Below are 26380 nucleotides of genomic sequence, written 5' to 3' on the forward strand. Positions count from 1 at the left end.
TAATAATTTCATTGGCAAAAGCCTAAGGAAAAGCAAAACTTTTCTTCCTTTGAGGTAAAACAAAATAGATCTAATCATTTCCCATATGTAAACTGACAATAATAACGTAGTATGTGAACACCCTTCCAGGGTCCTTACTGTGCTGTTTTTGCTATTCAGTCACAGTATTTTATTTACAGCCTGCCTTTAATGAGAGTAGTTGAGGTCTCTGTGTATATATGCAAGAAGCACAGTGACATTTTCATAGTTTTTACAAAGTATATACTATAAAAGTAATAATGAACTTTGTGTTACATAAAACGATTAGAGAGTGAAAACATGTAAACAATGAGAAGTCTCCCATTTCCTCTAAAATATATGCCCATGCTGAATCTCAGTCTCAGGAGGAATTAATAGTATTTCAGTAGGTGTGTTGATGCTATTTTGTTGTTTACAAGCTAATTTACATGAAAAATTAGCATACACCCCAAACTATGTAGCATTTACTATAAAGCGGCTACCTTTTATATTTATTTAAAAACTTTTTTGCTAAATAACTTGCTTAACTACAATTTCAAACTTAGGACTTTTGGTATTATTATTGTTGAAAAGGTAAAATATGCCCATGGCATAAAACTTGAACACCAAAGCAAATAAAACGTAAAGAACGTTCTCTTTCTACTACAGATCCATGGTCTCTACTACCAGAACGATTTTTATACACATTAAATCATATATATCTGTCTAAAAATAATGCAGCACGTTATATACTCTTTTGACAAAAGTGGAAGCATAACATATACTTTGCTTTGCTGTCTCAGCAATTAGAGATCACATCATACCACCTCATCTCATCTCCTGCTTCTCTGCCAAACTGTACCTATCACAGAACTATGTCATAACTGACTGACCAGTCTCCTATGGTTGGAAGCTAAGCTGTTTTCTATTCTTTTGATATTAAAAATGGCAAAAAACAGGTATAAAGAACGTCCTGGCTCATCTTCACACACGTAGGAATACATATGAGAGATAAATTCCTACAATTCATGAGTCATAAGAATCCCTGATACAGAATACTAAACGATCATCAAAGAAAGTCTTCTCAATTTATTTATTAAACAATTTTTTAATTTTATTTTTTTAATGTTAAAAAAATTTTTTTAATGTTTACTTATTTTTGAGAGAGAGAGACAGAGCTTGAGTAGGAGAGGGGCAGAGAGAGGGAGACACAGAATCCAAAGCGGGCTCCAGGCTCTGAGCTGTCAGCACAGTGCCAGACGCGGGGCTCCAACTTGTGGGGCTCGAACCTGAAAGATCATGACTTGAACCAAAGTTGGACGCTTAACTGACTGAGCCGCTCCAGGCACCCCCAGTCTCCTCAGTTTATAAGAGTAAAAGAAGGCATAACATAGAACATTTATATTGGTGCTATCTTTTAAAGAATCCTTTCTTACAGTAACACTAAAAAAAAAAAAAAATCCACATTTATACAATTCAGGTTTTGCTCATAAATATTAGGAGGTAAACTAATGACGACTATTTAGAACCTCCCGGTCCCTAAGCATATCACATAAAAACATACCCATGTATAGTTACATATACCTCTTGAGTTGACATGCTATATTTTAAATAGAAAATATTAATTAAATAGATATTAATATCTATTAGTGTTTTGGAGTCCATCCATTTTTTTCTCCCAGGCATACACATTTTGGTAGGCCTCTAAAAGTTTTCAGACCCTCTCACACTGCTCCTCTAGTGTTTAATGGCTGAGTGTCCCTGAAGCTAATTTGAAAAGCAAATTGCCTTGGTCTTTCCAGTAAAATTTTAAGAACTGTTTATTCTGTAATCTCTTCTTTCTTGATGGCTTAATAAAGTTTTCAGATCTTTAGCTAATATTTTGTGGGAACAGAAATATTCCTAAATTCCCCAATCCTAGAAAACAGTCACAATAGTAAGTAGGTCAAATCTGTATTGTTTAGGGAACAAGGAGATTTTTGTTGTTTCTTTTAAATGAGTGATCCTTGAGAGTAGGACTCTGGGTGCAGGTGAGCAGTAAATCGCCACAGGGGATTGCTTCCTTTTTCCTACCAGGATGTGGCTGTCAGTTGTGCAACAGTGAAGTCATTTTGTGTAAGGATTTCAGGCTCCAATAAGTTTTTTGAAGCCACACACTCTTTTTCATCAGGGAGAGTTTCTCCGGGTCTTGAAAAGAAGAAAATGATGCTCGAAAAAAAACTCAAATTCGGCTTTTAAGCTTTTAATTTTAAGCTCAAATTAAGCTGCCAAAGTTCTGATTAGAGATCCTCACTACAGCAGCTTTGCCCTTAAGAAAAATATGACCCTCACTCATGTTTCCGTCATTGCAAGTACTGGGTCATTACAAAGTTCAGTGTACTTTAAAAGGCAGGCTGCCGAAGTTAATGAGAATCCAAGCTGCAGATATGGCAGATTGCGCCGCAGTTTTCGTTGGAATCTCCACCTGGTTGCTAGCGTCAGGTCAGCATCGCCCCAGGGCAAAGGGGGTTGGGGATGGGGTCAGGGACACTGGCTACACAGTAAGGGGAAGCTATTTGTGTGGCCTGTTTACAGGTTACTCGGTTTCAAACTGAGCCAGCCTTTCTCCCGGTCTCCGGCGAACCTCTGCCCTGAGGTCACACAGACACCTCGGTGGCTCTCTGGAGCCAGTATGGCAGCCTCCCGCAGGGCCGGACTCAGGAATTTCGCCCGCAGGGACTAACACCACGTGGACACACTGACTCCCGCTTCACTCCACTTTCAGCACCGGGAAGGGCGGTCCCAACGACGCTCCAGGCAACGCCTCCGCTTCCGGCCAATGAGGAACAGGGGTCGCGTCGGGGCCTTAGCTCATTGGGTCTCTCTGGTTCCGCCTGCGGTGAACGCAAAGCTCCCGGCCGGCTACTAAAGTGTCAGGCACTGAATCGGGGAGCCCGGTTTTTGTGCGCTCGCGGTGGCTCACCCGCCGTTTCTTTGGCTCTCGTTCGTCTAGTCTTGTGTCTCTTTCAGGCCCGTCGTACCAGTTGTCTAGTTTTATCTTCCTCGCCTTCTTTCTCTTTCCCTCCCGTGCAGCTCAGGATGCAGGAAAAAGACGCCTCCCCGTACGGTTTCCAGCCTCGCTTCCAACATTTCGCCACGCAGGCCATCCATGTGGGCCAGGAACCCGAGCAATGGACCTCCCATGCTGTGGTGCCCCCCATTTCACTGTCCACCACGTTCAAGCAAGAGGCTCCTGGCCATCACTCGGTGAGCTGGGTCTGGCTGGGGAGGTGGGTGGATGGGGGTCAAGGGTTGGGCGGGAAATGAGAGATGGCTTATACATAAAAAGGCATGTAAATAATTTATAAGATGGCTTATACAAATTTAAAAAAATATTGTGTGTAGCCACTTTGCGTCCCCAAAAGATGTTTACTACACCTGTAATCTTCCTTGCATTAAATCTTTGTATTTGATGGTCAAGTGATCACATTTCTTTTGATAAGCAGGACTGGAAGGAATAGTATGTCCAACTTGCCATGTAGATTTAAACTGAAATTCATGTAATTTTGGGAAATTTGCAGTTCAAAACTGAGGGTCATAACTTTGTTGAATTACTTTCAGCAGCAGAAATTATAAAGACATACTAGGGAGTCAACCAAAAAAAAAAAAAAAAACAACTCGGGATCTGATAACTCACCTAGAATCAAGATGATGCCCAATGGCTGTATTGTTATTAATAGTTATTGAGTACTTGCTATGGGCTAGATACAGACTATATCATATACATAGTATATCATATGTATTTCAAGTATGCTCTGGGATAATTCTCACAACAGCCCTAGTGTGAACTAGGTATTCATTTTTCTCAGGAAGAAACAGATTTGAGTGTTAAGTAACTATTGCCTAAGGCCACATGGCTAGTAAGTGGTGGAGCTAGGATTCCAACTCTGCTCTAGAACCCTGCTTTTAGACATTAGGCTACACTCTGCTCTACTCCAATAATACTAGTAATAATCTAACCCATTGCATCATTTATGCAGTGAGGCTTAGTGATTAAGAGCACAAATCACCTGGTCAGAGGAGCTAGGTTTGAATTCTAACACCACTACTGATCTGGGTGACCTTGAGCAAGTTGCTTAACCTATCCTAGCCTCAGGTTGATCCTGAGTAAATGGGTTAATAATAATTTACCACATGAATTGTTGATACATATGTTAAGCTTTATCGTACATTATAATTGTTCAGTAGGTGGGTATTTCACGGTGTTCACATTCACACTTTCCCCAGGTCAGAGGGCAGGACAGGTATTACACAAGTTTTATACAGAAGGAACTGACCCAGAGTTAGAGATAAATGACTTACAAGGCTCTGAAGGAGGATTCTTTTTGTTACTCCCTTTTGATAACCCATTGATGGGATCTTGAAGTATTTAAAATTGCTGAGCTTTTAAGGAAATTGATTAAATAAACCTTGTTAGGTCCAAAGCCTTGATTTTATTTCAAAAACCTCTTTATTGTGTTATGTTACATAAATCTAGAAAAATTATTTTAAACTTAACTCTTTGTTTTGTGAGGTAGAATTCTTTTCAAAAAAACCTTTTTTTTTTTTTTTTAAGTTTATTTATTTTTGAGAGAGAGAGAAGAGTGTGAGAAGCAGGCTCCAGGCCTGGAGCTGTCAGCACAGAGCCCAAAGGAGGGCTCAAACCCAGGAACTGTGAGATCATGACCTGAGGCGAAGTTGGACACTTAACCTACTGAGCCCCTGTGAGATAGAATTCTAAGGGCATTTCTACAGTTGGTTTAGGATACTTCTAGCTACTGTATTTTGGAATCAAAATGTGTTATACAATCTGTTTTCCAAGCATGCAGTCTGTTGCTGATGTAGGATTTTGTGAATGTGTGGCTGCCCAATCTTGAGCTCTTGGTACAAAATTAACCATTTAACTAGATATTAATAATTAAGTATTTTCAGAGAGCCAGCAGGGATGGTAAAATCCAGGTAAAATCCTGTTAATACCTTTAAAAATTCAGTTGAGAGCGCTAAAGACAATCTGAGGAGCTGAATGAGAAGCATCTATTTCTCCTGTTCCATTTGGAAAGCCATAGAATGGGTGAGAGGGTGGGAATTTGCCACTGAGATATACTTCTCCTTCCCTCCCCCCCGCAAAAAAAGTTAAATCTCTGCAGTGAATAATTATGGAAACATGGGGTGCCTTTCTGTGGCAGTGGCCACATGAATCCAAACATTTTTTTGTCTGGGGAGTACAGCTGCAGGTGACATCAAGGAGGTGATGGGAGGGAGGGTGGAGGATATCTTGGGACCCTATAAAATAGGTCAACTCAGTTTGTCAAAAACAAGGAAACAGACAAAGCAACAGAACTTAAAAATATATATATATGTATATATTATTAATACCTGGGCTCCCAAATCAGAAACAATGTGTTTTGTTATGTGGTATATGAGGCATGGGGAGAAAATTATATTTTTAGTCAATGTTTACATCCTGGGTTTGAATACTGGCTCTGATGTTCTCCATGGTCTTTGGCTTCACTTTTGTAAAAGCAGAGCACGAGGATTAAATGAAATGACTAGATGAACATAGCTAGTACGGTGCATGTAAAAGGAGCGAATTAAAAAAATTGTGTGTAGCCACTTTGCCAAGAATTACTCTCCATATTTTCGAGTTGCTCTGGAGAGCCAAGATCTGAACTTTGAGCATTTGTGGGATCTGTTGATAGTTTCTTGTAGGTTGCTAAACAGGACTTGTACCACTGATTTCTTAGAAAATGAAATACAGGGTAGAAGTAAGTTTAGTCTGTTTGCTCTGGTGATTCCCTTTTCCTGATGCCCCCAGGTGAACGGGTAAAGGTGAGTCTAACATAGTAATACTACTACTAATAAAAACAACCACTTTTCTAGTAGTTAGCATGTGCCAGTCACCATGGAGCAAATGTATTATACATTACATAGTTTTATCATCACAACAGTTTTACGAATTATTTCTGTGTTTTATTCCCATTTTATAGGTACTGAGCTCACTCTAGGAAACGTTAAGTAACTTACCTATTTGGCATACAGCTCATAAGCGGCAGACACCTAATTCTAATCACACTGGCTGCAGCCACAGTATTGTTCCTGTTTAGTGGCAAGACATGTCATAACTAAATAATAGAAGTTCATTATGGTAGGATGAACCTGTAGTTGTGGAGGTGGCTGTGTTAGGACACTGATAGCTAAACGTAAATCTCTTAGGATTAACTCTCATTTCTTTTCTTCAGGGTTTTGAATATAGTCGTTCTGGAAACCCCACCAGGAATTGCTTGGAAAAAGCAGTGGCAGCACTAGATGGGGCCAAGTACAGTAAGTGATTTCCATTTCAAAGTTTGTGAAGCCTAGAACCCAGTCTTCTCTGTGTAGACAAAATCATAGAGACACAGAATTTTAAATTGGAAAGAAGTAAGGATTAGCTACTTAAAAACTTTTATTTTACTAAGACATTGAATTTTTTTGTCTAAGTTCCCACAGATGGCGTGATATGCGTATGTGTAATTATTAGGTAAAAATAAATATGATTAGAGGCAAAATGGCAGAATTTGCCATCTAGTATTTGTGTAAATACACTCTCCATCTGGAGCTGTCAGTGTAAATAGATAAATATTAACTGAGTTTTATAACACTGCCTCTGAGAATATAAACTTTCTTATACTCTGGTTCAGTCACCTGATAATGCTTGAGAATAACATCGGGGAACATTTGCAATACCCAGGTACCCTTGATAATGTGACCTCAGAGATGAGGGATTAACTCCTTGAATCTTTTTTTTTTCGTGAGAGGAGTGGATTACCGTTAAATCATCTTTGTACTTTTTATATAAATGTTACTAAATGAGGGCAGAATAGTGAATAGAAAATAAGAGTCTTCTGAGTTTTCTCATTGCAAGAGTGTAGGGGTTAGAAATCTTAATAAGAGCTGTTGGGATTTTTTGGGGGGATTTCCTTTTGTTTTGGATGAGGGGAGGTTTTTTTATTATTAATTTTTTAAATTTACATCCAGGTTAGCTAGCGTATAGTGCAATAATTTCAGGAGTAGATTCCAGTGATTAATCCCCAGTGTATAACAGCCAGTGGTCATTCCGAGTCTCTTCCTTAATGCCCCTTACCCATTTAGCCCATCTCCCCCACCCACAAACCCTCCAGCAACCCTTAGTTTTGTCCTCTGTATTTAAAAGTCTTATGGTTTGTCCCCCTCCCTGTTTTTATAGTATTTTTGCTTCCCTTCCCTATGTTCATCTGTTTTATATCTTAAATTCCACATATGAGTGAAGTCATATGATATTTGTTTTTCTCTGACTTATTTCGCTTAGCATAGTGTACTCTAGTTCCATCCATGTTGTTGCAAATGGCGAGATTTCGTTCTTTTTGATCACCAAGTAGTATTCTATTCTCTCTCTCTCTCTCTCTTTCTCTCTCTCTCTCTCTCTCTATATATATATATATACCACATCTTCTTTATCCATTCATCAGTTGATGGACATTTGGGTTCTTTCCATACTTTGGCTATTGTTGATAGTACTGCTATAAACATTGAGGTGCATGTGCCCCTTCGAAACAACACTCCTATATCTTTTGGTTAAATACCTAGTAGTGCAATTGCTGGGGTGTAGAGTAGTTCTACTTTTGATTTTTTGAGGAACCTCCAGACTGTTTTCCAGAGTGGCTGCACTAGTTAGCATTAGGGGAGTTCTTTTTAAACACTAAACTTGTACTATAATTTAGTACTGTATGGGGAACATTATTTCCTCCTGTGAGAGGTATAAAGGCTGAGTATTTATATATGTTTTGCCAACAAGTTTTTCAAGTGGGATATAGAAAACATGGTTGTTTTTAACTGGGCTTAAAGTTTAGCCTTCTATATGAATTCGTTGCTGGATCACAGGTCTGCTGAGAAGAAAACTGTAATCCCAACCTAAACACTTCTGAGAAGATTTTATAATAATTACATTTTTCAAGTTATTGAATTATCCTTTCTACCATATAGTGATTTTTATCATCACAGTGATGTATTGACATTTTGTCAGGATATTTTCTTTTACAGTGTTTAATGTATACAATGCCAGGTTTTGTTTTTAAGTTGTTTTCATTATTTTTGTTCTATATGAGATTTCAGGATCATATTTGTTTAAAAGAGATTCCACATTAAAAAATCTTCGAAAACTCATATTTTTAGAATTTACCAGATACATCTCAAGTCTGATTTTGAGATATCCATATAGTTAATGAGTGATCCTATCTTAGCTCTGTTCTTCAGGCTTGAAATTTTTTTAGAGTTATTTTTAAATTGTAACTTAATTGGCAATTGGCCTTTAATCTCAGAATTTTGTAAAGAATTATTTCTTTGAAATGTTTAAATTTTATAATGAAAGCAGAATTATACATTTTGATGTTAAAGATATTTTATCTTTGGGGCACCTCGGTGGCTCAATTGGCTAAGCATCCAGTGCTTGATTTTGGCTCAGGTCCTGATCTCATGGTTCGTGGGATGGAGCCCTGACTTGGACTCTGGTTCCATGCTGACAGTGTGGAACCTGCTTGGGATTCTCTCTCTCTGCCCTTCTGTCTCTCTTTCTCTCTCTCTCCGTCTTTCTCAAAAGAAATAAATAAACTTAAAAAAAAATATACTTTATCCTAAGCAGCAAGGGAATTTGGCAATTTTATTAACTGGAGGACTTCTGGTGACTCAGTAGTAATGGCTGTCCTTAACAGCAGAGAGAGGTACATAAAGTAAAGCAAGTAAATACTCTAGGTGTTTTTCAACTTTTAGGTTTAACTTTTTGGCTTACTCTAACTTGGCCTTTATTTTAGGTTTGGCCTTTGCTTCAGGTTTAGCAGCCACTGTGACTATTACCCATCTCTTAAAAGCAGGAGACCAAATTATTTGTATGGATGATGTATATGGAGGTAGGTGACCTCTCTCATTCATGTTGTGTCAACTGATATGTTAAAGACAATAAAGTAGGTCTAGAATTATATGAACAATGTTACCAGGCTTATTGATTAGTTATTATCTTTTAAAGGTGTGAGGGACACCTCCATGCTGGCCCAGACCTGGTAAAGGAAGAGTATAAACATTTAGGATCCATGCTCTGGAACTGCTTATAAGAGAGATTGCTTAATAATAATTTTATTTAAACTGCTAGAATGAGGATGTTGGACCTGATTTACCTTCTACATATATTCTACTACAGAGAAGATAGTGTTTAAAGAGAGAGTATTCTAGTGTTATTTAGAATTTTTACCTGTAATGAGAATGAGCTATAACCCAGGTCACTCTCAAGAGTTTACCTCTACCCACCCCTGTATCCCTGCCACACACTTAACCTTTTAAGAATCTATCGAAAACTATGGGCCCCTTTCCCCCCAAAAAGTGTACTTAAGATTACACCCAATGTTTATCATTTTAAGTTTAGGGTCAAGAAGTCTTACCTCTTGAAGTCCATCATGGATCCAAATTTAAGAACTTCAAATTTTAAACAATTTCAATGCGAGTAACTTAAAAATAAATAAATAAATGCAAGTTATTTAAAGTGGTGGACAGGAAGGTAAAGGAGACAGGTTGCCCTGTAAGCAAGACTGATTTTGTGTTCAAAACAATAGCAAAAATGTTGTAAATATGTATATATATTCCACATGCTTCCAGATAATTAAAATGAAACTTCTAGAATATTATTTTATCTATCTCCTATTAACAAAAAGTTAAATCTTACTTTTAGTAATCATTTAACCCTCCTAGAAATTTGCCAACTGCTTGGTATTTATGGTTGTTCCTATGATAGTTTGTTGAATAGAAATTATAAAAATAGCAAACCCTTAGTTGCTTTTATAATGCATTATAAAAACCTCATGGCACACTTAGGTATAAAATCTTGAAAATTGCTGTTGATTTTTAACAATTCTTTACATTCTTTTTCAATCTTACGTTACTTAGGGTTGGTCTTTATAACATTAAAGTTCAGTATATCTTTGGTTATAGAGTATTTTTTTTTTGCTTGACTAGCAATAATAGAAATTTTTCCTTTAAATTTGCATATGTAAAAATCAAATCCAGAACAGTGTTTATGAAAGAAATTATTCTAGGTTGAATGACTTCTCTCTTTCACTGTAAAACTATAAGCTAGTAGTTTGATTTTTTTTGCCTCATTTATCATTAAAGCTTTTAGAACCATATAACAAAAAGATTGAGAAAGTACAAAGAATAATAACCTGTTTTTTTCTATTATCAAAGCATAATCAGACTGAAAATTTATTTTGAACGTTTTACTGACAGTGGTTCAGTCATTTTAAATTTGATTACTACGAAAAAATTGTTAAAAAGATACTGATGCATGCATGCCACTTAATGTTTAAAGAGCAGAGATTGTATGTTTTCAGAAATATTTTCTGCTTCACTTCAGGTTCTTGGTGCAGATATCAAGTGTATTTAATTTGACCCTTTAACTCTTAGTTTAAAATCCAAGCCTTATCTTCTTTATTATACAAGATAGCTAAATTATTTGACCGAAGTAGAATTATTGATTTTGTTTTTATTGGTGATTGACACTTCCTTATATTTTTAAAGTATTTATACCTATAAGGAATAAACATTTCTCAGTACAGTGTCCTTTCCATTTTGTCTGATTCTCTTCTGCCTCAGGTACAAACAGGTACTTCAGGCAGGTGGCAGCCGAATTTGGATTAAAGATTTCTTTTGTTGATTGTTCCAAAACCAAGTTGCTAGAGGCAGCCATTACACCTGAAACCAAGGTAACTTAGTTTTCAGTTTTGTCTGTTTTCTGTGTGATGTTGTGTTTTTATAATTTTGTTTACTAGAGGACATAATTTAAATTTGCACAACAAATTTTATTAGAAGCCATTGGAAACCATCAACAAGATTAAGATACGTCTGACTTCTCGTGATGTTCAGGAACATGAATTCCATAGCAGGGTTCAAGTTCTAACTCTGTATCATAGTTGGTGTATTATCAGGGGCAAATTATTTAAGCAAAGTCTCAATTTCTTCATTTCCAAAATGGGGATAATTGCACCTGCTTTATAGAAAGGTGGTTGTGTAAAGTAGATGAAGTAAGGCTTATGAAATGCTTAGGATTGTATCTAACACATAAAAACTGTTAAAAAGATTTGTTAGCAAAAGCATACAATTCTGTACTGCATTATCAAGCTGGTACTGGTAACAGTCATCACAGAGATTGGATTGCAGAAAAGGAAGCTTGCCAGACCCAAACCCTCAGCATACTGGCTTTTTAAGAATTCTAAGTGATACTTCAGCAAAATAATAGTTACAAGTAGAGAATAGGCCACAAACAATCTTCAGCCTCCGTCCTGGGAATCTTGTATGCCACCGGAAGGTGTTTTGTGCCTGAGTGAATGGCATATGTGATATTCTTTCTTGGGGCCTCATTTAAATTCTGCATGGGTAAAAGAAGGACCAGTGTCTTTTATAAGTCAGCCTTTTCCAACTTTTTGCTAATGATTAAAAGGTTTCAATTGTATCTAAGATTATGTTGTGGTGAATGCTAAAAAACGAAAACCTTTTCTCACACAAATTATTACTTTGAAGATTAACACAGGGGTGAGCTTTGAGTGATTAAGGTTTGTTTTCAAAGGAACTTGTTTTTTATCTTGCTTAGGAGAAAAGATACTTATTAAAATAGCTGGTCTGAGTCTTTCTAAGGGAGGAAAGCAAATTGTGAGTATGTTAATTCTTGTCAACAGAACTTTATGTAGTGGCTCTTTACTGACTTGAATTAATACATTTTCCCCCCTGAAATATCTGCCTCGTCATATGAAGTAGATTTTTCAAGTCCCTGTAAAATCAACTTGGTATTTATTTACTTATTTTTATTTTAACTAATTTTTTATTGTGAATGGGAGTAATAAATTCTTACCCAAAGTATTTTTTTATTTTTAAAATAATTCAATTCTTCTAGAATATGCATTAACTCCCTTATCTTTTCCATGGTAAAACTCTTGAGTCAGAAGAATACTGAACTAGATATCTTGCTCATTTACATAGTAATAAAGAATCATTAACCCCTTTAAAAAGAAAGCTATAGGTAATGTCATTTAATGCAATGGCATCTTGTTTAATAAACAGAATTCTTTTCTTTGGTCTTTTCAATCACTATCAAGCATCTACTATTCAGTGCCTGAATTGCCCTAAGTTTTGGGGTATGATACTGTCTCTTAAATGAGCTGTGAGCAGGTTTTCTGTTGTGTGTAACTTCTCTCCTTTACTTTAAAACCCATGCTGTTCAAGTTCTGGATACTTATTTTACAGTTTCTAATGCATATGGCACTTTTTAAGTTAATATTTAGAATATGTTTGATAGCTTAGGGGTAGTTCTCCTTAATGAAAATTCTAGGCTGTAATAATCTTAGTGTTCTGTGTTATTTACCTTTGAGAACAAAATTCCTAGACACTGAACTATGTCTTTGAAATTCATCCTCTTTATAATGGAAAGTAATTACAATAATTAACTTGAGCACTTTTCTGCTTCTATGTAACATGATCTCATTTGATCTTTATAACAACTCCATAAGATAAATATTATCAACCCTATTGTACAGATGTAAAATTTGAGGAATATGGAGGGTAAGTTACTTAGCTATGACTTTTCAGAAATTAACGTGGTCTAGGATTCAGATTCAAAAACCTTGCAACTTCATCACCCACAATCTTCCACTGTAGTCTGCCAGATGGTTACAATATATGAGATGTATGTTTGTGCAGTGGATTGTTATAAACTATTGTCATTTATTGAATTGTTTTAGCTTGTTTGGATTGAAACCCCCACAAACCCTAACTTGAAGATGATTGACATTGAAGCCTGTGCACATACCGTCCATAAACACGGCGACATAATTTTGGTCGTGGATAACACTTTCATGTCGGCGTATTTCCAGGTAAATGAAAATAAATTTTTTGGCATTATTAGTAGACCGCACAGATACCTGTAACTAGGAAAGGAAAGACTTGCTTATATTAAAATCATTATTAAACTCATGGAATATAATCATAGTTCTTGATTACACAAAAAATTAAAATTGGACCCTTCTAGGGGCGCCTGGGTGGCTCAGTCGGTTGAGCGTCCGACTTCGTCCCAGGTCATGATCTCATGGTTCGTGAGTTTGAGCCCCGTGTCGGGGTCTGTCCTGACAGCTCAGAGCCCGGAGCCTGCTTCGGATTCTGTGTCTCCCTCTCTCTGCTCCTCCCCTGCCCATACTCTGTCTCTCTCTCAAATATGAAGATTAAAAAAAATTTTTTTTAATTGGACCTTTCTGCCATTAGTTAATATCTTTTGAAACCGAGGTTAATATGTGGTATGGGACTTTGTGTGTTTTAAATGTCTTAATTAAAGCTTTTAAGTTCTCTTAGGATGTGTAAACTCTCTGAAGAGCTGACCTTATGTGATTTTATCTGTCAGTGCTTTATAAATAGTAGGGACTTCAATGTTTATGTGCTGGTTACAAGTCAGTTATATTATTTTTTATATATATGGTGTGACTGATAAACAGGTATGTTATATATTTAATGTATGTATTATGTGTTTATTTTTTAATATATTATTAAAATATATAATTAAATCTTAAGCTATATAATTTGATGTATATTTAAATGTACTACATTATATATATATATATATATATATATATATATATATATATAAAATGCATTATATAATTAAACCTGGCTAACCTTCCAAATAAATGGAAAACACAGGCTATACTCCATGACATCTCAGTGTATGTCACACATATTATGTATCCACTTTCCTCCTTTCTAGTTTCTCTTCTTTCAGTGCCTCAGTGTCCAGCTCTTTATAGCTTTACCTTATTTATATTATGAATTGCTTTATTTTTTTAAATTAAATTTTTTTTTTTTTTGGAGAGAGGGAGAGTGTGTGTACGTACACACATGAGCAAGTGAGGGGCAGAGAGAGAGGGAGAGAGAGAACCCCAAGGAGGCCCTACACCCAGCACTGAGCCTGACTTAGGGTTTAATCTCATGAACTATGAGATCATGACCTGAGCCAAAATCAAGAGTTAGACACTTAACTGACTGTGGCAGCCAGGCATCCCAGCAGTGCTCCTTTTAAGCTATCTCTTTTCCTACCCCACCCCCCTCAAGCCCTCCCATTCACCCTCCATTCCTTTTCTTTTTCTTCCTACTTTTTTCCATATTCTTCTTTCTGTTTTGCTCCTTTTGGTAGATCGTCTAGGGATCTCCTTACAATTGACTAGTTGTCTGCCCTTTTCCCACATGTTCTCTCTCTTTCCTTGGAGTAGCCCAATCTGTTTCCTTTCCTTATTAGGAGCTTACCTTCTCCTTGCTCTTTCCTTCCTGCTTGTACCTTATGCTCATTCTTAAAGCACTTCCTGCAGAGTTTCTGAAAGCCCAGCTCATTTCCTGCTACTCTTAAATTAGGCAGATGTTTATAGCCAATTGTTTATACTTGCCCCCTTTTTTTCTGGGTCGCTGAAGTTGGCGCAGGCTGCTGCCTTCATGTGACTGGCCGATTTCCTGGGAGTTTATAGAAACCTGTTCTTCACCTTCTTCTGTTTTAGTGAGAAGGCTCTACCATATTTTCTTTTTTCCTCAAACATGTTTCCTGGCTACATTGATTGGATAGCTTCATGGGCCACCTACATTTGGCTCACGATATATCTTTAGCTTCTTCTTGTATCAGGTAAAACAGTCTGTTTCCAAGTGAAAAGCTCCTGGAGTTCTCTATTTGTCCCAGGGGATTTTCACTCTTGGATTCTTTATCCCAACTTCTTACCTCATACACTACTTACACTAGGCCAGTTAACACAGCATAGCATTGCTCTAGCTGAGTCACATTAAGTCCTGTATATTCCCATGGAGACTACATGAATTGTTTTAGCCTGGGCCTGCCCAGATTACTCATCACGCCTGGCCCTTTTTTTCGCTATTACTGTCACTAAAATAGGTCCAGTCTTTCTACCTTTCTGAAGCCCACATCACATTTCCTCATGCCAAGGACTGCAGTTTGCTCCATTTCAACCTGGATTCATTCCAGTTGAGTTAATCAGAATCATGTTGTCCATAAAGAACTGCATGTATTAATTCCATAAATCAAATCTTCTGAAGAGGTCCTCTCATTATTTTACCCTCCTGAAAACTGGATACATTCTCCTTCTTCCCTACTTTTTGTCTTCTGGATCTTCTATAAATGTCACAAAAGGCAAAATGGACATACCAGCATAAAGTTTCAGTGTTTCAGGATAGAACCTCTAGATCCATGTAGTCGGGGTGTGAGTGCCAGCTCTCCCAGCTTTTTAATCTGAGTGATCTATTTTGTTTTTCTTAGTCCTTTTTCCTCATCTGTACAATTAGAATCTTAAGGTACTGATTTTATTGAGTCGGGTAAGATATTTTGTACTGTGCTTCCCTGGGATAGGTAAAGTATTAACATGGTTCTTAGCATATATTAAGCTCAACAGGTGTTAGTTATTGGTCTTCCTTTTCTTTTGACCAGAGTTTACAGAATGTTAGCATTGGAAGAGACCATCATCTAGTTTGACTGGGTCACTTTGAAGATGAGCAAACACCTATACAGAGAGTGCTTTGAGTAATACCAGATTTAAAATATCCTGTTTTTGAAATACCTCAAATGAAAAAGCCCTATAGCCCCCTTATAGTAACACCTTCCAAAGACTAAACAACTGGTGAGGTTAATTCATGCACACACGCGCGCGCGCGCGCCCACACATGCCCACACTTTCTTTTACAGAAAATGTAAATGTGAATAGGCTTCTGGCTGGCTGAGTCAGTAGAGCATGTGACTCTTGATGTCAGGGTTGTGAGCTCAAGCCCCACAGTGGGCATAGAGCTTACTTTAAAAAAAAAAAAGAGAATGTATAAATGGAAAGATGCTGATAATATATTGTTTAGTGAATAAGTTGATTATAACTTTAACTCTCACTATAAACAAAGACATTTTAAGACTAAAGGATTGATTTGCAGGAAAGTTGGGTGAGGGAGAACAATCCAAACAACTTTCTTACTAAGTGACTTTACACTTGGCACAACTGGTACAATAAAAGAGTAATTAAGAGTCAAGATCATGGCACATCAAGTGAATAATTACAGCATACATTATATGGTTTTAATGATCAAAGATCTAAGCATATTAGTTTTATACTCACTTGATGAAACAGTTGCTGAATGTTTATGTCAACTACTTTTGTGTTTACTGAGTCATAAAATGCCAGCATCTCTGCATTGTAAATTTAGTAATACACTTAGGGCCAGCTAGCAACTGCTCTAAAGAAACAAGTTCAGGAGACCAGTTGACCTGAGTTTATCTGCTATTTCCAGAAAATTTGTGCTTTTTGGATTGAATACTGGGTCCAATACTTTGTATTTTTATTTGGTGGGGGGGAGAAAGGGGAAAGATAGCATCAGAGATCATGGAAAATTTTAAGACGCATGTGTTTTTGAAAAGTTAGACTAGGAATGAAATTTACAATAGCAAATAAGCATGTAATGAAGCATATTTTCAAGGGCTTTACCATTGAAAATGAAAATCTTTTGTTCCTTTCAGCGGCCTTTGGCTCTGGGAGCTGATATTTGTATGTATTCAGCAACAAAATACATGAATGGTAAGATATACATAGTCTACACTTTGAGTGTTCCTTTCCATGGATACATGATAACACCATAGGGTTTGATATTTTGATATTTTTTTCTTCTATTATTCTGGTTTTCTCTGTGACTCATGTAGAAAGTAGAAAAAATATACTTTGGTTAAATATGGGATTCCATTTTATAGCAGACGAAACTATGCTCATGACTTATGAACAGAGGATTGAAATTTACTAAAAAAAAGTTACATTTTTATCCTACTGACAGCTTAAAAAGAAACATTTAATTTTTATATGATTTTTATTTTATTATTATAGGTATAGCTTTTGGAACTATCAAATTGAAAACAGTTTATTTAAACTTATTCTATCATTTTCCAAAAGAGTTTTTTCAAGTGAAAGTCATATTTTAGAAATTCCAGAATGAAGAATAGACGTGCATTGTTTTTAACTTGAAGGTTTTTGTTTTGTTTTAGGCCACAGTGATGTTGTAATGGGCTTAGTGTCTCTTAATTCTGAGAGCCTCCACGATAGGCTCCGCTTCTTACAAAATTGTAAGTACTGAAAAGTCCAGAATTCCCCTTAACCCCTCAGAGGGACTACATTTGATAATTTGTATTTCCACTAAATGTTGAGAAGTGATAGCTTTCTACTAAATTAGGAAGAAATGAGATGTGGGGGAGAAAGATTCTGAGTTTTAAAGGAAAGTAGAAAAATTGGGATATAAAAATATAGTTAGAGAGATCATAGCAGGGCTTTATAACATGACTCAAGGGATCAATTTTGTTATTTTTCAAATCCATGTTAATTTTGACTGTAATTGGGTAAAGCCCACATGAATTTTTCATTTTCAAACTTACTAGATTTGTTTTTAAATAAAACCTTTGGAATAATGGCTTTCTTATACTATACCTTTTATATCTAGAATGGTGGTTAATTTTAAATAGCACTTAATATGTGAACTTATGTATTTTCAACAGATATCTAAACACCATGTCCTGTTTAGATAGTTTAGTTATCTCAAGTATAGGTAAGGGTTTATTTGAAGACACTTCGTTAACCATTGCAATTTGACAGATAAGAGAGAAACATAATTAGGAATAAAAATGCCTCCCTAGGAAGTAAGTATTAAAGTAAAACAAGGAAGCACCAAGGAGGAAAAGCAAAACTTATTGCTTGATAAATTCCTTTCATTTATATAAAGTAGAGGCGAGGCATGTACCCTGGAGGCATATTAACTCCTAGGCTGCTTTAGACAAAAGCTAAATAGAATGCTAGAAGAACATTCAGTAACAATAGGAGCTGACCTGCTATTTTTCTCTACTTTTTCAAAGAAATGTGAGGTTAAACTATGTGCACTATGTCATTTAATCAAAACCATAGGATTATTTACTTCATATTTGAAAAGTTCATATTGTATTCATGTGTAGTTTGCAGGATATTCATTTCCCCTCTCATTTTAAAGCCTGTTTCTGGGCCACCTGGGTGGCTCAGTCAGCTAAACATCCAACTTCAGCTCAGGTCATGATCTCATGGTCTGTGGGTTCAAGTTCCATGTTGGGCTGTGTGCTCATAGCTCAGAGCCTGGAGCCTGCTTCAGATTCTGTGTCTCCCTTTCTCTCTGCCTCTCCCCCACTCATGCTCTGTCTCTCTCCAACTCTTACAAATGAATAAATGTTAAAAAAAAAATTAAAAAGCCCATTTCTTTGAGCATAATTTTTTTTTAATGTTTATTTTTTTTTTTTGCAAGAAAGAGCATGAGCAGGGGAGGGGCAGAGAGACAGGGAGACATAGAATCCAAAGCAGGCTCCAGGCTCAGAGCTGTCAGCACAGAGCCTGACACGGGGCTTGAGCTCACAAATGGTGAGATCGTGATCTGAGCCGATGTTGGACATTTAACCAACAGAGCCACCCTGGCGCTCCTCTTTAAGCATAATTTATACTTCATTCTCATGCTTCTGATTGGATATATTAATTCCCCCCTGAGAAGTCAAACATTGGCCTTTGTAGGTGGCTTCTGAGAGTCACAATGATGAAAAAGAGTGAGAGAATCTTCTGGGTCCCTCCCACCTTTCAGACTAACCCAGAATATGTTCATTTTCCAGCTCTTGGAGCAGTTCCATCTCCTGTTGACTGTTACCTCTGCAATCGAGGTCTGAAGACTCTACAGGTCCGAATGGAGAAGCATTTTGAAAATGGGATGGCAGTTGCTCGGTTTCTGGAATCTAATCCTAGGGTAGAAAAGGTTATTTATCCTGGTACGTTAATGAGACTCCTAGGGTTTCATGGGCAGGCTCTGTGGTGGGTCTGGTGGCGAAGAAGATCGACCTGATCTGTGGCCTTGTGTTGCATATAGTCTAGTGGCTGCTTGGATGTTAGGAAATTGATTTTATGTGTTAGATGTTCCTGTGATGGCCTTTAGCTTGGAAGTTTGTGTTTATTCCAAGATTACACCATTTTACTTTCCAGTTGATTTGCTTATAGTCTTGTCAGTCAACTATTTTGCATTAGCTCTAACTTTTATCTGATTTAGGTTGGGACTTGATATTCGTCAAATTCAGACTTGTTACTTACGTACCAAAATTCCCCCAAAGCTCTCTTGCTTTTTGAATTTTTTCACCTCTGGCAACATCTAGAATGCTCATGTGGAGTTAGCAGGCTTCTGTATTACTCTTTGAATTTATTTTATTTAAATTGTGGTGGTCTTAAGTAAATAGTTATTTTAAACCCTTTGAGGTATTTGCCATATAGTCTGGGTGGACAGGAGAATTAAGCCTGATCCCTGCCCTCAAGGAGCTTAGGTAAGCCAAGACAGAACTACATATGTACCCTAGGTAAAGAGCTGTTGACTGGTGTATATTTTAAATGGAAGGAGGGAGAAAAGTTTTGGGCTGTGTCTTGAAGAATGGGTAGCACTTGTTAGAAGGGCATGAACAGGCATTCAGACTCATTCAGTGAATGCTTATCAATTGCCAACTACGGACCAAGCTTTGTACTAGGAACTGGGATCCAATTATTAACAAAAGAAATGGATTTCTCCACACGGAGCTAGTCTGGTGGATAAGACAGATATTAAGCAAGAAATTAAAGAATGATATAAGTAACAGAGTGGCTGGGGTAATCAGTGTAAAGAAGGCCAATGTAGCTCCAGCATGGAGAGGGTAGAACAGATACGTCAAAATGAAGCCAGAGACATAGAGACAGGGGCCAGAACAAGTCGTCAGATGTGACCCTGGCATAAAGCTCATTATTAGGCTTATTTGCAGTTTGCTTTGGCCAACAGTGATTTTTTTTTTTTTTTGTTCTGAAATTACATGTTTGACTATAAATAAGACTTATTATGCCTCATGATTATAGGACTGCCCTCTCATCCCCAGCATGAGCTGGCAAAGCGTCAGTGCACAGGCTGTCCAGGGATGATCACCTTTTATATTAAGGGCACTCTTCAACATGCTGAGACTTTTCTCAAGAACCTAAAGGTAAACTTTCGAAAGAGGTATTTAAATCATAGAGGTAGGGGCTCCTGGGTGGCTCAGTTGGTTGAGTGTCTGACTCTTGATTTTGGCTCAGGTCATGATCTTATGGTTAGTGGTATCGAGCCCCGCATTGGGCTTTGCACTGGCGGTGTGGAGTCTGCTTGGGATTCTCTCTCTCTCTCTCTCTCTCTCTCTCTCTCTCTCTCTCTCCCTCTCCCTCCCTCCCTCTCTCTCTCTCTACTCCTCCCCCGCTTGCACATGCACGCTCTCTCATTCTCTCAAAATAAATAAACATTTAAAAGTAAATAAGTCATAGAGATAAATTACAGCAGTTCATTATGTCATTTCCACCCAACTCGGATTAATGTTTTTGTACCTGCAAGTCACACCCACAAACCTCCTTATCATGAAATGCATTGGGTTGGAAAATGACTTTGGCTCAGTAGCAGACATCTGAATATGTTTATTTACTTAACTCTCGAGTCATAGCCATGAACTTGAGAGAGACAGAATGTTCTGATGCATTGGTTTTTCAAATTTATTTTAAAAATTCACTTTTAAAAATTCACTTTCAAGTGAAATAGTACATGAAACTTCAAATTAATGTGTGGTCAGGGCACTGCACAAAGGCTATTCTGAAATCCAGCCTACGAAGGGCTTTCTAAACCCTGTGCCTCCTGGCTGCGTCTGCCTGTGGTGAAGGAAGGGAGGCCTTTGTCTAATTTTCATGGTAGCAGGGGGCTCTCAGGGGCCCTGGGAGAGAGGTCTATGTAACTACATACACTGGGCTTACAGAGCTCATGTAGGAGACTCTGAGTTTTAAATACTGCAAGTCAATGAATAGGCTGCTGCCAGATTAGTCAAAGCCTACTGGTAACTAACAGTTGTACTAAAAGCAGAAAGATAGCATATATTTAATTAAATACGGTTATGAGAGTAATTTTAAAATATTTGTAAAATCCTATGACACTATAACACTAAATACAAAAACAGGTTTTTTTCCCTTCTACTCCAGGAGGCAGTTAAACAGATGTATTAATTTAGTAAGTGATACATACTAACAAGTAAATGTATGTAACTTGGTAGACATACAGGGGTTTTATTTAAGAGTAACCACAGAACTAGGTCTCAAATGCAATAATTCTGAGGTTTTAGGGCTCATGTTAATTATTAAGTATAGGACCAAATTAGGAAGGTATGGGAGATTCACTTTCCTCAACTTCTAATGTTTTATAAGTTTGCACATAATATGTCTAACGGGTGAAATCAGTGTTACGGATTTTATTTTCATTTTTTTCTCTGGGTTTCTTGCCCGACTGGTGTTTTCTTCATAATCCCCATTTTTCACCGTCTGTCCAGGGCCAGTCTATTAAAAACATTTAGTTTTGTATTTTTATTTTAGTGAAAGATCTAAACAAATGTTTTCTTTGCCATAGTTATTTACTCTGGCTGAGAGCTTGGGAGGATACGAAAGTCTTGCTGAGCTTCCGTGAGTATATTTCTGTTTTCTCCATGTTTTAACTTTGATGTCAGCTTTAACAATTGTTTAGAAAAAGAGTGTGGTAAAATCAGGAATAATTCAACATATTGAACAATAAGGGGTGCCTGGGTGGCTCAGTTGATTAAGCATCCGACTTCAGCTCAGGTCATGATGTCACAGTTCGTGGGTTCGAGCCCCATGTCGGTCTCTGTGCTGACAGCTCAGATCCTGCAGCTTGCTTTGGATTCTGTGTCTCCCTCTCTTCCTCTCTTCTGCTTGTGTGCGTGCTCTGTCTCAAAAATAAATAAACAGTAAAAAAAATTTTTTTTTAAAAAAGATACTGAACAATAAGAACAGCATCTTGGTATCTAATCAGAATGGACTCTTAACCCAATAGAATGGAGACCCTGATAAAATCTCAGTGAGCTATATGTATCCCCGCCCACGCCCAATGTTGCTTCCTTCCCCCTTCAGCCTGAAGGTGATTCCAGGGGACTTGTATCTTAGGACCTCTGAGCTCTGACTGTTCTATCCCACTCCACTCTAGAAGGGAGGTTGGAGACTTTGTATTGGAAGGGCTGATTTCAGGGGCGCCTGGGTGGCTCAGTCAGTTAAGCATCTGACTCCTGTTTTCAGCTGGGATCATGATCTCATGGTTCATGGGATCGAGCCCCATGTCAGACTCTGCACTGACAGTGCAGAACCCGCTTGGGATTCTCTCTTCCTCTCCTTCTGCCCCTCACTCTCTCCCTCTCTCTCTCTCAAAATAAATAAACTTTAAAAAAAAGAATATATTAAAAAAAAAAAGGGCAGATTTCAAATCTCCTTGAAATGTTGAAATGGGGACTGTGTCTCTGATAAAGTACCTCCATGCCCTCGATGGTCAGAGGAGGGCCCTACTAGATACTATTATTTTCTGTTCCTCTGGGTAAACCCTGAATGACTTCCTGTTATTTGCAAGACAGACCCCAAATTTAACTTGGTGTTCTTGACCCAGTCAATTCATCTTAATTTTGTCAAAGCACTAGAGGATGTTAGAATGTGCAGCCTGAGATCCATCAGTCCAACAACTTATTTTATAGACAAGGAAACAAAGATTCAGCAAGTTTTGCTGATTACTCCTAACATGGGAAAATGTTAGCAACTTCACTCTTGAAACTTCCCATGGAAACAGTGAGAGGAGGTAAAAGCAGCCTGGATCTGGGTTTGAGACTTGCCCCACCAATCACTTCACCTCTAAGCTTTCAGTGTTTTTCATCCATAAAATGTGATTGATAATTAAAATAATAATTGCCATTTATTGATTACCTGTCCCTCCTAGCCTTCCTGAGCTGTGTCCTGAGTTTATTATGTGTCACTCTGCCCACAGATTGTAATTATTGCAGTGGTAATTCACCATCGTTACCTAATAGTTATCAAGTGTACTAAAATGTCCCTGGTATGTTTCTGTGTTTCAATTTTCATAAACATTTCTGGAATAACAATGTTCTGGAAGCACTGTGTTGACGAGTGTCAGGGATTGCCAAAATTTAGGCACATTTGCTGCCCTGCCCTCTCACAGTAAGTAGTTTACAGTTTCTGGGAAGAGTCAGGCAGTTTCACAGAAAGTTAAAAAAAAAATCTATGATGCCCAAATAATTGTTCAAATAATTAAGATAACAAAAATAGGTTTTTGTGAGTCTTCAAGAAGATGCCTGCTAGTAAGTCTGGATGCACAAGAGGGCACACTCCGCATATGAAATTGGGTTATTTTTCATAGTAAAGAAATGTGTATTACTTTAGGTCTCTCTTAAAAATAGAGCCCTCTTGATTTATTTGGGGATTTGGTTTAAAGTTGCTTGGCCCTCAGATATTCCAGCTACGCCATAACCTCAATGCCTGCCAGTGGACGAGTGAATTTAGGTCAGGGCTTGTCTGTTCTATCCCCCTCCTTCTGTGACTCCCAATCACTGCAATGACTACAGCATTGCAAAAAGGGAGGGAGGAAGCGAAGCCAATGTGCACAGTCTTGGTCTGCCAGCCTGTCAACACATATTCACTCCATGGCCTCAGAAAAGTTACCGATGCTCTCTTAATCTCTCCTGTCCTGAGTTGTGAAATGTAGATAGCACTGTACTCAGCTCTTGGGGTTGTTATGGAAATATGGGGAAAAAAATATCCCAAACCCAATGCCTTGATTCATAGCAGGTGCCCCATAAATGTCACCTATTACCAGGAATTACTATTTTTTATTAGGCATCTAATACACTCCATACTTGTACATTTACACTTGTAAATGCTTTATATGTGTTTCTTCTATTAATGACTGTGCCAAACTTTGAAATAGGTGTTATATCCAATGTGTATTCATTTTTTAAAAATGAGTTAATGCACACAAATGACCTCATAGAGTACCTGCCTTATGGTAAGCATATAATAAGTGATAGCTATTACTACTTGAGATAAGGACATCGATGCTGAGGACAAGTAACTTTTACAAGCCCACTCAGCCAGTGTGTGGAGGGACTGATTCATGCATAGGTCTGTTGGTCTCAGAGGCCTAAGTTCTTATTTTTATGTGTATACTCTCTTTTAAGGAATTAAAAGCCTGAAAAGTCAACATTTTAAGAAGGGTGTTTGCATGTAGACCTTCAGTAGAGTGATAAAAGAAGATACTCATTTACGTTGACCACGTCTGAGATTTTCTATCCATGGATCTGAAGTGAGACAGGACAAAGCAACTAAGGCATTGATTTTGCGGGTAGAAGCATTTTTTTTGCAGGGAAAGGATGAGTATTGGTGACAGCGTATGTATGTAGGGCTCAGCAAGGCTACAATCTCCTCCATGATGCCTCCGCCCACAGGTTTCTCCCTCCTCTAAATTCTGGCAATCCTTACTGTCCATACTTGTTTGGCATTTGCTGCAGACCGTTCTGTTCCATGAATTGTCATCATCTTTAGCTTCTGCTTTGTTATCTAGAGTGGAGAAAATATCTCCTTTTTTTGGCTTCCCAATTCTTATTATAGTGCCTGACCTTTAGGTAGGTGCTTTACCTTTACACATGTTGATGATGATGGGTTGCTAGGTAGTTTTGAAAATCCTTCCAAGCCTCTACATTCATAGGATATGTGCTGGAATTCCTAATGCTCACTGCTGGCCACTGCTGGTGTTCCTGGGTTGACTTTCCCTGATCAGCCTCATAAGGTGCCATTCTGGATCAATCCATTGATTCAGAGGGAATTAATTCTGGCTGGCTCTCAGTCCAGTGGACCCTCCATCAGTCTAGCTGCTTGGTCGTGGGATTTATGACTTGGCCAAAGCCTCATTCAGGCAGGTGTTAAAACGCATACACTGGAGGCTGTTTTTCCCTCCTGCATGGGAGTGCTTGATTGGCACCTTCAGTGTCTGGATTGAGAACACTGATGGTGTAAAAACAATAAAAGATCTTCGTTTTCACTTAATGACTAGAAAAGATAATTTTCACAAATTTTTTTTTTTTGCCTGTGAAAAATTATAGACATATGAAGAATTTGGCATCTAGAGTAGAAAAAAGTGGAAGATAATTGTAATTTGTTAATAAGATACCATATAGTGATCTAAAATTTGCTTATTCTTTCTTTTAGGGCAATCATGACCCATGCATCAGTGCCTAAGAGCGACAGAGATGCCCTTGGAATTAGTGACACACTGATTCGCCTCTCTGTGGGCTTAGAGGATAAAAAAGACATACTTGAAGATCTAGATCAAGCTTTGAAGGCAGCAGTAAGTTTATTTTGGGGTGTTTGTGTGCCTCATCTTGGAGGGGGTGGTCACTGTTTTCTAGAGTGGCCTCACTGTAAACTCTAAAGGTTTCTTCTCTTCCTGCAATAGACAGGGAACTCAGTAGAAGGGCAGATTTTAAAAATGGTAGTATTCAGGGCGCCTGGGTGGCTCAGTTGGTTAGGCGACCGACTTTGGCTCAGGTCATGATCTCACGGTTCACAGGTTCCAGTCCCGCATTGGTTCTGTACTGACAGCTCAGAGCCTGGAGCCTGCTTTGGATTCTGTGTCTCCCTATCTCTCGGTCTCTTCCCCACTGGCGCTCTGTCTTTCTCTCTCTCCCTCAAAAATAAAATAAACATTAAAAAATTAAAAAAAAATGGTAGTATTCAGAAAAGAGTCCTTAGAAGAAGTGAAGTCTCTGCCTGTGGGTCTAATAACATTTTTCTTGTGCACTTTTAATACAGCACCCTCCAAATGCAGGTCATAACTAGCATTCCAGGACTGCTAGTAGAAGTTGCTTCCTGAGAAGGTCAACTCTGCGTAATCAGATGGACAATTAAAGAGCCTTTGCAGGATTTTCAAGTGAAAATTTTAAGGCACCTCATTACCTTTCACAGCTGTAACCTTACAGGGATCATCCTTGTTAAAAACAGTTTCCTCTTTCTCTTGTTGTAATTGACAGGTCAATTCTGTTATTCTCTTTTTGATAATTTTGGTATGCATTTCCCTCTGAAGGAGGTGAGATTTGTGCTGCTTTTTGGGATTGTGACCTTTTTTTCATAGCTTAAGGTTTATATTGATCATGTTTACAATAGTGATAATTCATTTTTGATGTTTTTCTGAAGAATTTAAATTATTAAATGAATGTTCTTAAATCAAGTGTGATTTTTGCATATTGTTGAAAACAGCACTTAAAGCAATGGTTTACACTTAATTACCATAAGCCAAAAATCAAATACTTGAGAAGCCTACTGTGAAATTCTGCTGATTTAACGTTGTACTTACTATTTAAAAAAATAAATAAATCTAATTATCAAATGCA

At 37.7% G+C, this 26380-nt stretch overlaps 1 protein-coding gene across 2 annotated transcripts; it reads left to right on the forward strand.

Moving 5' to 3' along the window:
• Positions 1 to 2873: 2873 nt before the first annotated feature.
• On the forward strand, positions 2874 to 26380 carry CTH (cystathionine gamma-lyase). Of its 2 annotated transcripts, none has more exons than XM_003990218.5 (12): positions 2874 to 3243; positions 6255 to 6336; positions 8838 to 8933; positions 10666 to 10775; positions 12804 to 12935; positions 16601 to 16658; positions 17117 to 17194; positions 18746 to 18898; positions 19998 to 20119; positions 21553 to 21605; positions 25200 to 25338; positions 25803 to 26380. In XM_003990218.5, exons 1-12 carry the CDS (start codon positions 3076 to 3078, stop codon positions 25827 to 25829), a joined length of 1218 nt encoding a protein of 405 aa, XP_003990267.1. In that variant the 5' UTR covers positions 2874 to 3075; the 3' UTR covers positions 25830 to 26380. The 2 variants fall into 2 exon arrangements, with proteins under 2 accessions (XP_003990267.1, XP_044891934.1); XM_045035999.1 differs by lacking the exon at positions 2874 to 3243 and adding an exon at positions 5024 to 5086.

The sequence above is a fragment of the Felis catus genome, chromosome C1 (genome assembly GCF_018350175.1).
Source record: "Felis catus isolate Fca126 chromosome C1, F.catus_Fca126_mat1.0, whole genome shotgun sequence".
Lineage (NCBI taxonomy): Eukaryota > Metazoa > Chordata > Mammalia > Carnivora > Felidae > Felis > Felis catus.